Source organism: Ciona intestinalis, chromosome 3 (genome assembly GCF_000224145.3).
Source record: "Ciona intestinalis chromosome 3, KH, whole genome shotgun sequence".
Taxonomy (NCBI): Eukaryota; Metazoa; Chordata; class Ascidiacea; order Phlebobranchia; family Cionidae; genus Ciona; species Ciona intestinalis.
Window position 1 is genome coordinate 2,946,730 of NC_020168.2, and position 14,758 is coordinate 2,961,487.

The 14,758-nt window shown below is 38.6% G+C and overlaps 2 protein-coding genes across 2 annotated transcripts in view; both read right to left on the reverse strand.

The window, feature by feature from the left end:
• LOC100181519 (DNA ligase 1-like) overlaps window positions 1-4,218 on the reverse strand; it is a 12,385-nt gene extending 8,167 nt beyond the window's left edge. Inside the window, exons 1-8 of the mRNA XM_009859714.3 lie at window positions 4,001-4,218; window positions 3,540-3,936; window positions 3,018-3,093; window positions 2,530-2,651; window positions 1,707-2,050; window positions 1,237-1,368; window positions 949-1,005; window positions 633-766 (exon numbers count right to left, since the gene is read on the reverse strand). Coding sequence (XP_009858016.1) covers window positions 633-766; window positions 949-1,005; window positions 1,237-1,368; window positions 1,707-2,050; window positions 2,530-2,651; window positions 3,018-3,093; window positions 3,540-3,936; window positions 4,001-4,212 — 1,474 coding nt within the window. The 5' untranslated portion in view covers window positions 4,213-4,218. The remainder of the gene's footprint in view (window positions 1-632; window positions 767-948; window positions 1,006-1,236; window positions 1,369-1,706; window positions 2,051-2,529; window positions 2,652-3,017; window positions 3,094-3,539; window positions 3,937-4,000) is intronic.
• Window positions 4,219-6,282: 2,064 nt separating this feature from the next.
• Window positions 6,283-9,179, reverse strand: LOC100183889 (ubiquitin-conjugating enzyme E2Q-like protein CG4502). The gene is made up of 3 exons (XM_002123748.3): window positions 8,789-9,179; window positions 8,473-8,711; window positions 6,283-7,506 (listed from the first exon to the last, which is right to left on the reverse strand). Exons 1-3 carry the CDS (start codon window positions 8,958-8,960, stop codon window positions 6,979-6,981), a joined length of 939 nt encoding a protein of 312 aa, XP_002123784.1. The 5' UTR covers window positions 8,961-9,179; the 3' UTR covers window positions 6,283-6,978.
• Between the last annotated feature and the right edge of the window lie 5,579 nt (window positions 9,180-14,758).

Consider the following 14,758-nt stretch of genomic DNA (forward strand, 5'->3'; position numbering starts at 1 on the left):
AATACCAGCTCATTCAACAAATAAAAGCAAAGAAAATGCAAGCCTATATGTCCCAGTGTCCATTTGAGCTACTTTGTACAAAAATTCTGTTCTAGTACCCCTACAATGAGTTTTCAAAGCTAAAAATGCTTTGCGAAGCCTAAACAACGCTTGAATACAAGGGGAATCCCCTACTGCAACTCCGAATTGGCGCAAACAGGAGATTTCAGCAAAATTGGGGACATAACTAAAGGAAAATGGCTAAATTTGGCTAAAAATCTTCAAAAACTTTGACAAAACAATACTCAAAATGTTTAAATACGTTGATATATTTTTTATTGCTGAAATCAAAAGGAAATTGCTTCCTCTTTCAAATGAAACCAAATTTGGGATCGATAATGGAGAAATGACCACAAAATCGCCGTTTAAGTGACGTGTGGTCCCAGAGCGACTTTAGTCGCCATGGGCAGTTAAAGAGTTAAGGGGTATTTTTGCTCCCAAATAACAGCAGCACAGACCAAAAAAGCGAATAACAACTACTACCAATTAAATTAAATTCATAAAAACTATACATTGTGACGTGTTTTGTTGCATTTCTGCCTTTTTGGCAAATATATTCCCAAAACTTAAAATGTAGCAAATTTGGTGCAAACCTATGCCAAGCTCAATTCCTTCATAAGCTGGTGCAAGTTTATTGAGACTGAGGTATATACAAGTTATCAGCTCATTGGGAGACAGAGCGATCACACTTCGAAGAAAGTTGCTTAGAATTTCAATCGTCCTTAATCTGTTGGAAATATTGTAATAAATTGTTTAAAACTATTTAGGACCCAAAAGAATATAATTAAATAAGTTTGAACAGTTATCTGGTTAACGGAAAAAATAGTAAGTTTTTTATAAAGTAATTTAATAAGCTTTTTAAAAACCAATCTACATTACTTGTGAATATGTGATGTAAACAACATTTACCTTCCAGAGGTTTCTTCAATGAGACTAAAAGTTCTTGCGAGAGCCAAATATGGTACTCTGTAAAAAAGGGTGTTTATTAAAGCCTAATAAACTATAATATAATTTGATGTAAAAGTTATGTCATTTTACAGAAAATGACTTGCATATAGTGTCAAAATTGTTATAAAATAGGTTCATCTTTTAATATTTCTGTAAAATTTTACTTTTTTTATTAACTTGATTGCACTAAAAAATTTCCAAAATTTAGTAGCCAAAACTTATTTTATAAAAAGTTAAGTAAAAATTTACTTTTTTCCATTTTCCCAACAAGCATGATCCACTGGATGATAATTCTTCCTTCCAGGATTATATGCATCTGGTTTGATCTTCTTCTCATCATTATCTTCAGGAGCAACATCTTTGGACTGGAAGAAGCTGGAACTGTGTGACCCATGAAAAAAAATAATAAAAAAAAAACTATGTAAACTCTTCACACATAGAGATATTTAATTAGTAATTAGTAAATATTCTCTTGGTTTGAAATACAATAGCCTGTATTAGGGTAGGGGAAGATGGGACGCCTATTTATTCTCGTGAAAAAACAAAAACATTCAAATAATTATAAACTCGTATCCTCACGACTCGCATAGACTGTTGTTAATTGTTTAAAACTAGATCAGGATATTGGAATATAATGTGCTAAGGGTGTCCCATCTTGCCCACAGGTCTCTATATGTTTACAGATTTAGAATATTCAACATTATTAAAATTGAACCTACAATTTCTTGGGTGGTTTTGCGGCTGGTGTTGAGTCTTGTTTTTCTTTTTTCGGCGATGTTTTTGTCGATTTTTTTGACTTGGAATTTGTGTTGGGTGACTTCTTTACTGCTGTCTTCTTTTGGGATGCAGGACTTTTAGTTTTATTTGGAGATACTTCAGTTTTAGCCTCTTTATCAGATGAGCTCTCATGTTTTGGAGATTTCGGTTTAGTCTTCTTTGAAGAAGTGTCAGGTGTAACTTTGTGATCCGAGTCAGAGTTTGATCCTTCATTTATCGACTCAGTGACATTATTTTCCTCTCTTTCACCACTTTCTTGTACATCAGATGCTTCTACTTCCATGCTCTTAGTTTAAAACATTTTTTTTTCATTAAATGCAATAAGTATACAAAAAAGAAATAAAATAAACAATTTAAAAAAAGTTTTATAACTTTATAAATGAATTCAATTTCTTACTAAGCAACTATTATACTCATTTCTACAACAAAGGTGGTGGCGAACATTCATGCGACAAGCAATTTCAGTACTTTTTTAAAAACCAACAATTTTATAATAATAACACAGTAGTAGTAGTAGTGATGTAAATTAGATTTACCCTTCCATTTATTTTGAATTTTTCCCATCATCTTTTTTGATATTAGATACAATAAACCTGTGGGCCTTCCTTAACTATTCCCCAGTAAAGAACATTTTAAGTCATAACTCATTGGACAATTTGTTTAAGAACTTGCTTGAAGAGTTTGTTATACCACAACTATTCAACTAGAACTTTAATTTTAATACAAAAAAAAATACAAAAAAATATAAATAAAAGCTTCACAAACCTCATCTTCCACCTCTTTATCTTTACCCGGCTCCTCTTTCACTTCATCTTTCATCTCGTTTTCCTCCGGACTTGAATTCCCGTTCATCTTCAAACGTTTTGAAGCTTGGAAACTTTTACGAGCTGTTTACAACAAATAATCATAATAATAATTAATAACTTTATTTGTCTCTTCGATTACGATAGCGAAGATTTAAAAATATATTTTAAACAAAAAGAAAAGATTTAGTGACAAAATAAGTTGGTAAAACACGCTTACGGTTGAAAACATATTTACATTTAATTGGGAGAAAATAAGCGTGGTCGCTACACCTAGCTTTTACTTTAACAATTTCGGAAAAATACTTTTAATAATTTAAAATATTTACATATATATATATATTAAACCATTATGATGACTCCAACGTTACACAATTTTATTGCCTTTAAAATTTGTTAATTATATTTTACATACACAAATACCATCAAGAGTCAAGGCATCTAACTAACCAGTTTTTCTTTTCACCGTTCCATTAGGAGTAACTTTAACATCACGTGGTGGATTCGGAACTCCATCAGAATCGCTCTAAATAAATAAGCAATTATTAATTTCAATTTTCCTTTGCTATGTTTTTTATTTGAGCAGTGGTGCTTACAGGGCATAGGTAGCAAGGTAGGGATGCACATTACAGAATAATTAGCCGTTCTAAGATATTCATAGGGTTATTTATCTCAAAAATCAAAATTGTTAAAAACAAAATGAAACACCTAGCAAAAATGTTTCCTGTTCAGCAAAAGTATTTGTCTCCAGACTTACTAAAAGTAGGGTGGGGTAAAATGAGACAAGTTTGCTCCCCATTTGGTGGTAAACAAAGCATTTTTACAGAATTATATATCTTAGCCCTACAACTCTCAAACAGCCTTGTTAATTGTTTAAAGTTGCTGGAAAATGTAGGTTTAGGTGCTAACCGTATCCCATCTTACCCCACAGTATAATAACTGTTCAGAATTTCACACAGTGTATCAACCTACCCCAGATTCTTTTGCCTTAAACTGGTTAAGATTAACTTTCCTTGTTGAGGAAGGTGACTTCCTGGGAGGAGGAGTTTTTGATCTTTCGACGGCATCCATTTCTTCTTCAGATGAATCCGAGATCAAAGCTTGTGCTTTCCTCTTTTTTATCTTCACAGGTGACTCTATGTTTTTTATCTTTTTCGGATTCGGAACTGACTTTTTCGGTGAACTAACAGGAGAATTTTCTGAGGGAAGAAGTTTTACAGGAGAACTTTCCGAAGCAGATTTTTTTGAAGGTGACTTTTTCGAAGGCGAATTTTTTAAAGGAGACTTCACATTTTCCTGCTTGGTGGAACTTTTGTTTTGTAAAGTTGCAGGTGGAGATTTTTTCGACGGTTTGCTGCCGAAAAATGACCTGTGGAAAATTAAAAGTATGTGAAAAAAGTGGGATCACTTTTGCTACTCTACTTTATACTTACGCAATGGATTTTTGAGGCATTGTAGCGCTTGGTATTCTTAGTATCTCTCTTAACCTATCCGTCCCAAACTGTTTCAAACAAAAAAGATTCCTGTTCTGTAATCTTTTAGAATGTTGCCACAAACTTGTGGCTTGAAAAGGTGAGATTACACAACAGTTGTAAGTCTTTACATGCCACGTCAGTAACAACTTTATTGATCTACCAATTAACATACGAGTGACGCTGAGTTTGTTAAAAGTTCACAAATTATAAGTGGTTTCGATATTTTTCACGCAGCGCAAGCTACAAACAGATCAAAAAAATAACAAAGAGTTGTTGGTGCTTTAGTGAAGAGTCTTCCCCCACCTTATTTTCTAACCCCTATAACCACTAACTACTAACCCCTATAACCAATAAGCCCCTAACTATCAACAACACCTAACCTCCTAACCTAGGGGTTAGGGGTTAGTGGTTGGCAAATAAGGTGGGGGGAAGACTCTTCACTAGCACTGAGTTGTCTAATAGAGCTCTTAATTCTACAGAATATTTATCACACGTTGGACTGATTTTATCCAATATTCAATTGCTAATTATAAGAAGCATCTTGAGTAAATCAATGTAATATTACATTATAGCAAATCCCAAAATAAATGCAAATGTTTCCCGCGAAAACCACAGCCATAAATATCCCATCTTGGTTGCTTTATGAAGAGAGCAATGAATTAGGTTGATATTGCTTATGTGTGATTCGAGTTGCACATATACTTTAATTTTGTTTAGGCCTCGAAATGCATTGGTTGGGTATTATTAAAAAGCTTGTTTTTATACTCTCTTTTGGGGGGCTTCTGTACGAGATTTAATTATTATTTAAAAGTTGATATAGTAAGGTGGGAGAATATGGGACACCTTTCTATATTATTTTTTGTCCCATTTGGTAGTAAACAAAAAGCATTTAAAGATTACAAAACCATATCTTTACGACATCCATAGACCGTTGTTAATTGTTTAAAACACGATCAAGATATTTCGACAGTATGTGCTTAAGGTGTCCCATCTTCCCCACCCTGCTATATAGTCTAAAAATACGTGCGAGTTAAATTGTCACGACATTGTATAACTGTGTGTAATAACTTATGTAAGAACGTTTACGATTTAATATCGACGTGTTGCAGGCTCTACCTTACTGGTCTGCAGCTCTGCAGGAGTTTGGTATTTGTACCAGCACTTAATTGGTATGCTCGTAAACTCTATTCGTACCTCAGTATCATGGCACTGTTCCATTCGTAGCAGTTAATACAATACCCAAAACAAGCATACCAGAGTCTGCATATACTGTAAAGTGGGGTAAAATGGGAGATGATTTCATTCAATTTCCTCGTCTCATTTGGTATTAAACAAAGAATATAGGCAGAATTATATATTTTGTGGCTCCACGAATCTAAAAGCCCGTTGTAGTTCGTAACACGTTTAAAAAATATCCGATTTAGGTGCAAACGGTAACCCATATTACCCCACGGTGCTAAAATATAGTAGAATGGAGAAAGATGGGACACCTTTTTATTCTATTTTCTCGTCCCATTTGGTAGTAAACAAAGAACATTCAAGTAATTACAAAACCCATTCCTTACGCCCCCCCCCCATTACCGTTGTTAATTGTTTGAAACACCTTCAGCATACTTAAATATTATGTGCTAAAGGTGTCCCGTCTTCTCCCTACTATAATGTTTTTGTACAGACTATGGTGCATTCAATACATCTAAGTTACAGCACCCAAAGCCTACCAGAGATGTATCTCCATATAGTTGTATATATATATATATATATATATCTATATGTGTATCTAGTATCGGCCGTGCAGCACCTAACATTTAATCGATTTCTTGTATATGTTATTGTTGCCGCCTAAAACCACGGCATATGGTTGTATGCCTATGATACAGATACACTATTATTCTATCGAGTTCAATCTACGTTACTTCATTTCTCCGGGGACTTGCCGTAATCACACTTTTAATGAATAAAAAGCTCCCTTCTACCACTAATCGATCGCTGAGGGTGATCTCATTAACTGAGGCACCTCTCTTCCCACGCCCAGCACGATCGCCACCCGTAACAATACGAAGAAACTTACTTTTTCAGCACTAAGTCTATTTTCCTACAGAAAATTCTCCCACTGGTTCACAACTCAAACCGAACGCCGCCTGGAAACGGAATACAAATCGAATCTTGGCTGGCGGCGATAAAAAATTAAAAGGTTTATCGACCGAAGGAAAGTTCGAACTATTTTTAACAAATGCGAGCAGTTTGGGGGTGGGCAGGAAAAGCCGCCAACGTTTATTGAAAAAAGGAACGGCGGTGAAATAAATACACAGAAATAGTCCCAAGGGGGCTACGCACAGCTAGAAGCGTGAAAGAAGACAACGATAAGTGAAATAAGAGCCAAACCTGCAGCAATCTACGTTATATTGATCATTTCCCATAATAGATATAAGCTCATTTTCGTCCTCGCATTGCGAAAAAACTTAAAGTGTTGGAACTCACCAACGACTATATATGGACACAACGTTTAAGAAGCATGTTATAAGCAATGCAATTCACAGCAAAGTATTGGAAACGGTGTACGTTTATTTGATTCGAGGGAATGGCCGAAGTTGGTTCCACAGTGAAATGGCGAGAAAATTAACTTCTTTGTTGTTGTGGAATGCAGCTACTGACCATATATTACTTTTGTGCCGAGCAGCAACAAACCGTGGCTTTGCAGTTTCCAGTGTTTCAAAAGTAGCACCTCTACATAGATAAAAAAAACTTCCTTTTCTGATTGCAGCAAAGTGAGACGAAGTTCGCTGCAAATACGTCACCACTGCGGATAAATACTATGTGTAGAACAAGTTATAAGACAAAGAATGGAATCAAACGGATACTGGTTACCCGCAACGTTCCTTTGGGGTAGTAGCGACGGGACAATGTGAAAAATAAACAAGAGTTTAGGTTATATGCGCTTAACCTTCTTCTTTATCGAGTTTGACCCATCCATATTTGCTATGTATCTTTACAATACGCTGGAACTCGGCCTCGGCTCGTTTTTTCGTTAGTTTGTGCTGTTTTCGTTTCTGGTGCTTGCTCACGACAGCTCCCCCGTGAGCTAAAGCGGCTGCGACTTGAACAAGCAGCGCCTCGACTGTGTAGGCGCTAGACCAGCCCTGTGCAGTCAGCACTTCCAAGCAAATGGCGCCGCCGTTCATCACGAACCCGTTCTCAATGTATGGACTGACCAGCCGTACAAAGGGTGGGGAGAATGGAAAATCCGCGGGAAACGAAATACGGAAGCGGACACAGTCGATTCCATGGTCTTGCATGGAGCGCCAGAGATGCGAGGACTCGTCAAACTTGTAGTACCTGATGTCCCATTCGCTCAAGTCGTTGCCTTCTCCGTCTTCAGAATAAGGAAACACTTCAAATGCGCCTTCGCTATCTTCGCTCGCCTTCCTCAAAAAGCGAAATTCCTTCATTAGGCGACGACCGTTGACCTAAAGAACAAAACCATGTCTTAATAATTTATTAAGTTATTACGTCCGCGTTTAAGAGGGTGGGTAAAATTAATTTTGGCGCCTAATTATACGCTCGTGGCCGAGCATAAATTACGAAACTCCAAGTTCGAATTAAAAACAACAATCCGCAGAGAGAGAGCAATAAAGAAGTCGTTCGGTCATAATGAGTCATGTTTGAAAGGGCCTTGTTAAAGTTAATTGACTGTCCCGAGCTACAGCGTCATTAGCAAGTGCATGTGACGAGACTTTGAGTGGCCCACACATCAGACTGGCGACAAGCCATGCTTAGCAATTGCCTGTTGTATATCATTGGCGGCATAGCTCGAATTTGCTTGCGCTACAGCAACAAGAAACAATGCTGACGAGTGCTGAGTCGACAGCCACCAATTCAAAATTCCTGTATGAGCTTATTAGATATAAATGAGGGCACATAAATATTGTACCTTCAGCGTTAACCCTCATTCATTATTAACAAACGTCGGTTTGGACACCACGGGAACTAATGAGCACCTTACAGTCATCACAATGGGAACGCCTTATATTACTAATGCGGAAATAGGAATCGATTGAACTACGTCAGTCACGTTGAATTGGCGACATAGACGCTAACTAGATCACGGACAGCAGTCTCCTGTTCCAAGTAAACGCACAAGGCTATATACTTACATTCATTCACAAACAAACCGAAAACTGGAAATGTATTAATAGTGAGGGTGGGGTAGGGTGGAACATTTTTTTTCTCTCTCTTCTTGTTTCATTTAGTAGTAAACAAAGAAAATTTACAGAAATATATATAACCGTCTAGCCGCGCAAATTCCAATGGTCATTGTTGGTTGTTCATAACACGACAAAGGGAATTGTATAGTTTAGGTACAAACAGTTTCCGATCTTATCCCACAGTAACTATATAACAACATAAATAACTTGAGTAACTAAAGCAATTACCGTTTTCGGTCGAGTTTCCAGGGCGTCCTGCATCTTCCGTGATTCGTTTAGAGCATCCTCGATCCGGAGGCTTCGCATCGTATCCAGGTCCTCCGCTGCCTCCTCCTCCTCGCTCTCCCGGATCGCATCTTCCTTTTCGTTCTCCGACGAGTCTTCCGCTGACGAGCATTCTTCCAATTTTAGATGCACGCAACTTGACGACGGGGACTTTGCGTTGACGTCATCGAATGACGCATGATCTGAAAACAGACGGGTCGTGTTTACATCATCCTAACCGTATACCGCCTTACACAAGCATAAAATACCGAGTACGCACTTTGAATTTCGGCGACGTTGAAATTCTCTGTTTCGACGCCATCTTGAATATCTTGTTGTTCATGATTTGAATCACCGACCGCCCGTCCAACCGGTGGGGAGGATGTTGATGACGTCACACGACGTAGCCGCTTGACAATCAGTCGGGCAAATCTTCTAATCGTGTTCGGCATGACTTAACACGCAGGATAAGACACCCTATGATTTTCACAGTCGCTATAACACAACCAGTGTATCTAGTATTCCTCTGTTATATGAAACGTAAATTTAAGCTTACATCAGGTTTAATTTTCCAAGAAGAAAGATATATCTACACTTGAACGTAATACTACTTCTGACGACTCCTACTGTGTAAGTTATACCACGAAGAAACCACGTACATTACTCACAACAATAACTCACACCAATGATATTTTATATATACAGCTATATATATATATATATACAGCTATACTGCTATATATACAGCAGGAAACCGGGCCGATACTTATCACGTATCTACAGTATAGCTCTATTAAAAACAAGTTGCCTCGTCAGTTCTTTTCCCAACGGTCTACAAATCATCTGTTTCACAACCACAAAGAGAATAGCTAACATCTAAACCGAGTAACTGACCACATATTCGTAACTGTTATCGGGTCGATTTCGGAGCGGGTATTTGCTCTCATTCTGGGCCTCAATTTCTATACTGCCTTTGTTTGCGGTCCGACCCATTCGAGTGCCATTGACAGAACTGAATCAGAGATAGAACGACACTCACTTCGTCGGCTTTCGCAAAATAAACTAAGCTCCCATATTCTAAAATGTTACACACGTTGGCTCGTATACACAATTTGCTAACTCGACCGCTAAAACGTCAGCTGGGACAGATCGACAAAGGTCCTTCGGTGGTTTTAACACAAAACGTACATTTGGCGAGCGTAATTTTATTCTGATTTCTGCGTCGTCCTCCAAATTTCGGCGAAGCGTCAAGCAGAACGTGTTGTCAATTGCTTGTTTCTGCAACCGATACAAAATTTGCTATCATAGCAGCATTCGGCTGTTAAACTGTTCGTTTGTATTAACAACGTTCTGTCACGACATAGCACAATCAGTGCACGCTGAACGCAACCGATATAATCGCTAAAACAAAGTGCCTCGTAAGCCAACGGTTCTTCACTGCGAACTTTCTGATAAATCTGTTATCAATCTTTGCTGGGAAAGCCGCTTAGTATGGTTGCTTCGCAGCTAAGCCCGCAACTGACGAATACATGTGGCAACGCAGCTTGGTGTTAATCTAAACAAGGATATCGACCAGGCAACCAGAGAGCACACCAACTATAACTTCGATCCCACGCGGAAAACAAAAGCTCTGTACATCCTGCTTGCCCGAAGACAGCGCTGAGGCTCAACAAAGAGTGTACGGTCGGATAAAACAACCTACTGAAAGCGCCGTTCAGGCGTATTTGTGGGCCACTTCATTTGGGGACGTTTCCTGACAGTTTGCGGCGACGAGTTACATTTCCCGTTGGCTGTTATGGCTCGCGGGAAAACATCTGCTTTTAAAGCGGCGCTGGGAGATGGGTGTGTGGCCACAATAAACACTAATAACAACCTTCGTTGCGATCGATTCTGTGCGAGCAACTGCCAACTCGAAAACATCTGTGTATTGTAAAGTCACCGTGTCATTTTCTCCTATTTTGCAAAGCTATGTGTTGTCGTCACAACAGCTGCCAACTCTTTGTCGGCTGCAAAATCCTAATAGGGTGTCTTAATTCAGCCCAGGTCGATTTTTCACGCTCCCTATAGGTCTTGTTTACCTATTTTCTTCTCCACAAAGCCACCATGCTGTTGTTGTCATACGTGAAGCCGCTAATACACTATCGGGTTCGCATTTCTTCCCCAACGGCGAAACAAACCAAGGAAAGGGTTGATAAATTTCGCTGCGGGTTTTGTTTTTGACTGCGGGAAGATCGGGCGATGCTGCACACGCCTTGTGTAACACAATACGAGTTTATTGGTTCCATAGACCTAATTTCCTTTGTATTTAAAACCCGCCCGCAGCAGCAATTTTTCATCTGCCATGTAATTGTGAATGACGTACGGGCGGCCAGCGGTAGGCAGAGACGTGTCACTACCGGAGATAATCAAATAACGTAACCACTATATACTGACTGTGGTGAATGACTGGAATACTGAGACAGACTTTGAAACGCAGGAACATCCAATAGAACCATGGCGATGTCGCAATCTTTGCAATAACGTATTCATGGACAGCGAAAGCCATTGAAAACGAAAAGTGAATTACCAATGGAAGTTCACTCGATAAGTTCAACGCGGATGTTTTGGCTGGGAGTTGAATTAAGCATTATGTTCAGAGCAACGCACATTCGCTTCATGCTCATGAAATATTCACACGGAATTGACATTTTGTTGGCGCACGTGCACTCACAAGAGTAGTTTAAAACCTTCGCGTTGAGTAACTTGAGCGGAACGTCGACCACACCAAATACCATAAGGCGCTCAATTCAGGCTTGACTGCGTTTATCGACTTTCTTTGATTTCAGCGGCGCAGAGAAACAGATCCTTACGTCACGCCACAACATTCGAGTGACTTTGCCACTCTAAAGAAAACTCGCCGCTTGGATAACTACATTTATTGTGCTTTTAATAACAAAGCTTTGATAAGACGTTTGATATACAATACATAGCATACTTTTTACACTATACCTTAACATTACAAATCATATACATTGTATGTACTACTGTAATACAGTGAACAAATTGTCTTTGCTAAGCTCCTTTCTCAACTGCGCAACGTAAGCTATTAACAAAGACACACGGATCCCATACACCTGTTTCTCACTGCTGTTCCCAAGCATTGAAAGTTCAAATCACATTTCTCTGTAATAAACCTACCGAGCTCCTTGCTTTCGCTCGCTCGCGCGTCACTGCCGCTCTAAAAACGTCCACTGACGTTACAGTCAGTGTGGCGTTTTTCACTGGAATCGCACACCAATTCTCGTTACAATCCACAATTGCTTTGTCAGAGCTCTCAACACTGTCGCTGCGTAACTAGGAAATATAGGGTGGTGCTACAGGCAAGGCTGCTTTCGAGCTACACCAGCAGTTGAAGCGCTTCAAAGTACAGCCTGGACCGAATCAAAAGCTATGAATAATTAATACGGGCACGACCAATACTTCAAAATTCTGGAAGAGATAACGGAACTCCGTAGCAACGCGCAGTCGATACGCACAGCACTGGCTTCAAAACATTGCTGAGCGAGGTTGCTCGTTCCCCAATCCCTAAGCCACTATAATGAAATCGTTATCGTGGCACGTCACAGCCGCCAGATTATTTTCAAGCGGATTTGCATGCAGCAAATCACTCAGCTGTAATCAAATGATGTCATAGCATGCGCATGATCACAATACACCCATAGAACTCAACCAATATTCTATATAGTAGGGTGGGGGAAGATGAGACACATTTAGCACGACATAACCAAATATCCTGATCGTATTTTAAACAATTAACAATAATTTATTGGAGTCGTGAGGATACGGTTTTATAATTCTTTAAATGCATTTTGTTTACTACCAAATAGGTCGAGAAAATAGAATGAAATACTTCCCCATCTTACTATACACAAATGCGGTTTGCCCTGCGATATTAACTAAACTGTTTAAAAACAAATTTACACAGCACGACTGCTGTTGTCATGCACGTATACCAACCTGGCCAGCATATGCATAGAACGCGCATAAACTTTTTGATTAGTTTTATATTGAAGATGTACAGTAGTAGGATTACACCACGCACGTCGCAGTCTAATTAGAAAACATATTCCGGAAATGGTCGTATGGCGATAATCACTGACATTCTGGCAGTTACTAAATAAACGAGCTATACGCTGTAGCAAAAGACACGATCGCGCAAACTACAAGTAAACTTATTTTACAAACATTGTAATAAACATTTCCGCATATAAATACATATAGTGAAACATAAATACATATAATATATATTTATACATATTTCTATTTTAGGAAGCTGCAACCAACATGTTTATTATTTTGTAAGTATACACCATATAGCAGTTTTTGGGGAAGATAGGACACCTTGGACATATATTACAGTGGGATGGGGGAAGATGGGACACTTTTTGTTGTGTTTTTGTTTATTATTTTGGGACACTTTTTGTTGTGTTTATGTTTATTATTTTGTAAATATACACCATATAACAGTTTTGGGGAAGATAGGACACCTTGGACATATATTACAGTAGAATGGGGGAAGATGGGACACTTTTTAACTATATTTTCTCGTCCCATTTAGTAGTAAACAAAGAACATTCAAAGAAATACGAAACTATGACCTCATGACCCTCATAGACCGTTATTAATTGTTTAAAACACGATCAGGATATCTGGATAATATGTGCTAAAGGTGTCCCACCTTCCCCCACCCTACTATATCTAAATATCCTGATCGTGTTTTAAATATTTAACAACGATTTATGGGAGTCGCAAGGATAAGGTTTTATAATACTTTGAATGTTCTTTGTTTACTACCAAATGTGACGAGAAAATAGATTAAAAGGTGTCCTATCTTCCTCTACCCTGCTATATAGTGTATATTTACAACATATAAACTTGTTGGTGGGATCTTCTTAAAATAGAAATCCCAAGATAATTATCACGAACAAGCTGTAAAGGTTTTCACTAACTTCCCATGTCTTCAACGTGGGAGCCCCTTAGGCTATTTTAGTTGATTTATCTGAAACCAAATCAAGGTATGAAACGATACTGAAATTTGTGTTCTGTCGTGTTTTGGCTACAACACTGAACAACTCGAAAGCTAATTGCTTGTATATTTGGTTCTTAGAAATTTACCTGATCAAAAAGAATTGTTTTAACGGTAACTGCATTTATATATAAATATATCGTGTGCACAGTTTGACCGAGAACCTGAGATACAAATACGTCATATTGACTGTCAGATATGACGTATGAGCTTACTGTGGTCTTATTTCGTGGAATAACTAAAACCTCCTGGAACATATACGTATAGTACTGTATTAGGCAACAAAACAATCACACTTCTTTGAAACAGTGTTAAACACAATCTAACAATACAGCATGATTTTAATACCCAACCTCTAAGCTAAGAACTACTGCACACGAAATTACCGTGATAGGCTACCAATACCAAAGACAGGCTTTGTTGTAATGTCTTGCTATAGGGCTCAACTGTAGCGTCGCATGTATGGCCATTTAAGCGTCCCTTCGGGCGTTTTACCTTCGTCCAAGATTGCCGTAATTGTCACTGACATCAACTTTAATGTGAGGGCCCGATTCAGTTGTAAACATACCTGCCTATTAAGCTACCATCAACTCGTATATACCGCTATGGCTGAGGCAGGCCTGTTTGGTGGCTGAAGAGTTAACACTGTATGCTCAGACCAACGTGGTTCAGACTTCCAACAGCAATTTAACACAATCTTCACGGTTATTTCACGGTCTTATACACAAACGAAGAGATCCCGTTAAATTAAACTGATTAGTCAACCGATCAGCAGCAGGAACAGCTTGTCAAAATCGCTACACAACAAAACGCACAGCGATATATAGATTGTCTGTCCGATAGACTGCAGATCAATATCGCAATTACGAGTTTTTAATCCCGCGAGGGAGAAAGCATTTCACGAAGGCGCTTTTGTTGGTCCTGCGAACAGTACAAGCCGAGAAACAGCAGGAAGCTTCATTTGCTTGCCTGGTGCCGCAAGACAAAGGATTCACGCGAGCGCTGAACAAACAACACGAATTGACTTCAATTTAGGAAACCGGCCAAGCAATCCGTCATTAAAAGGAATATAACTCCTGCCAGAAAACTTAAATTTCAGAGGAATGCTTTCTCTCTCCTCGATGCAAACCATGGCCTGTCTCATACAATCTTAATTATGCCAATTGAAAATGAAAATAAAATCGC

What these genes read in the sequence shown, in the direction of transcription:
- LOC100183889 (XM_002123748.3), bottom strand. Translation starts at nt 8,960, where the DNA reads ATGCCGAACACGATTAGAAGATTTGCCCGACTGATTGTCAAGCGGCTA. An exon ending in CAACGTCGCCGAAATTCAAA is followed by an intron (nt 8,712 to 8,788) that starts GTGCGTACTCGG and finishes GTCTGTTTTCAG; the next exon opens with ATCATGCGTCATTCGATGAC. An exon ending in TGGAAACTCGACCGAAAACG is followed by an intron (nt 7,507 to 8,472) that starts GTAATTGCTTTA and finishes TTTGTTCTTTAG; the next exon opens with GTCAACGGTCGTCGCCTAAT.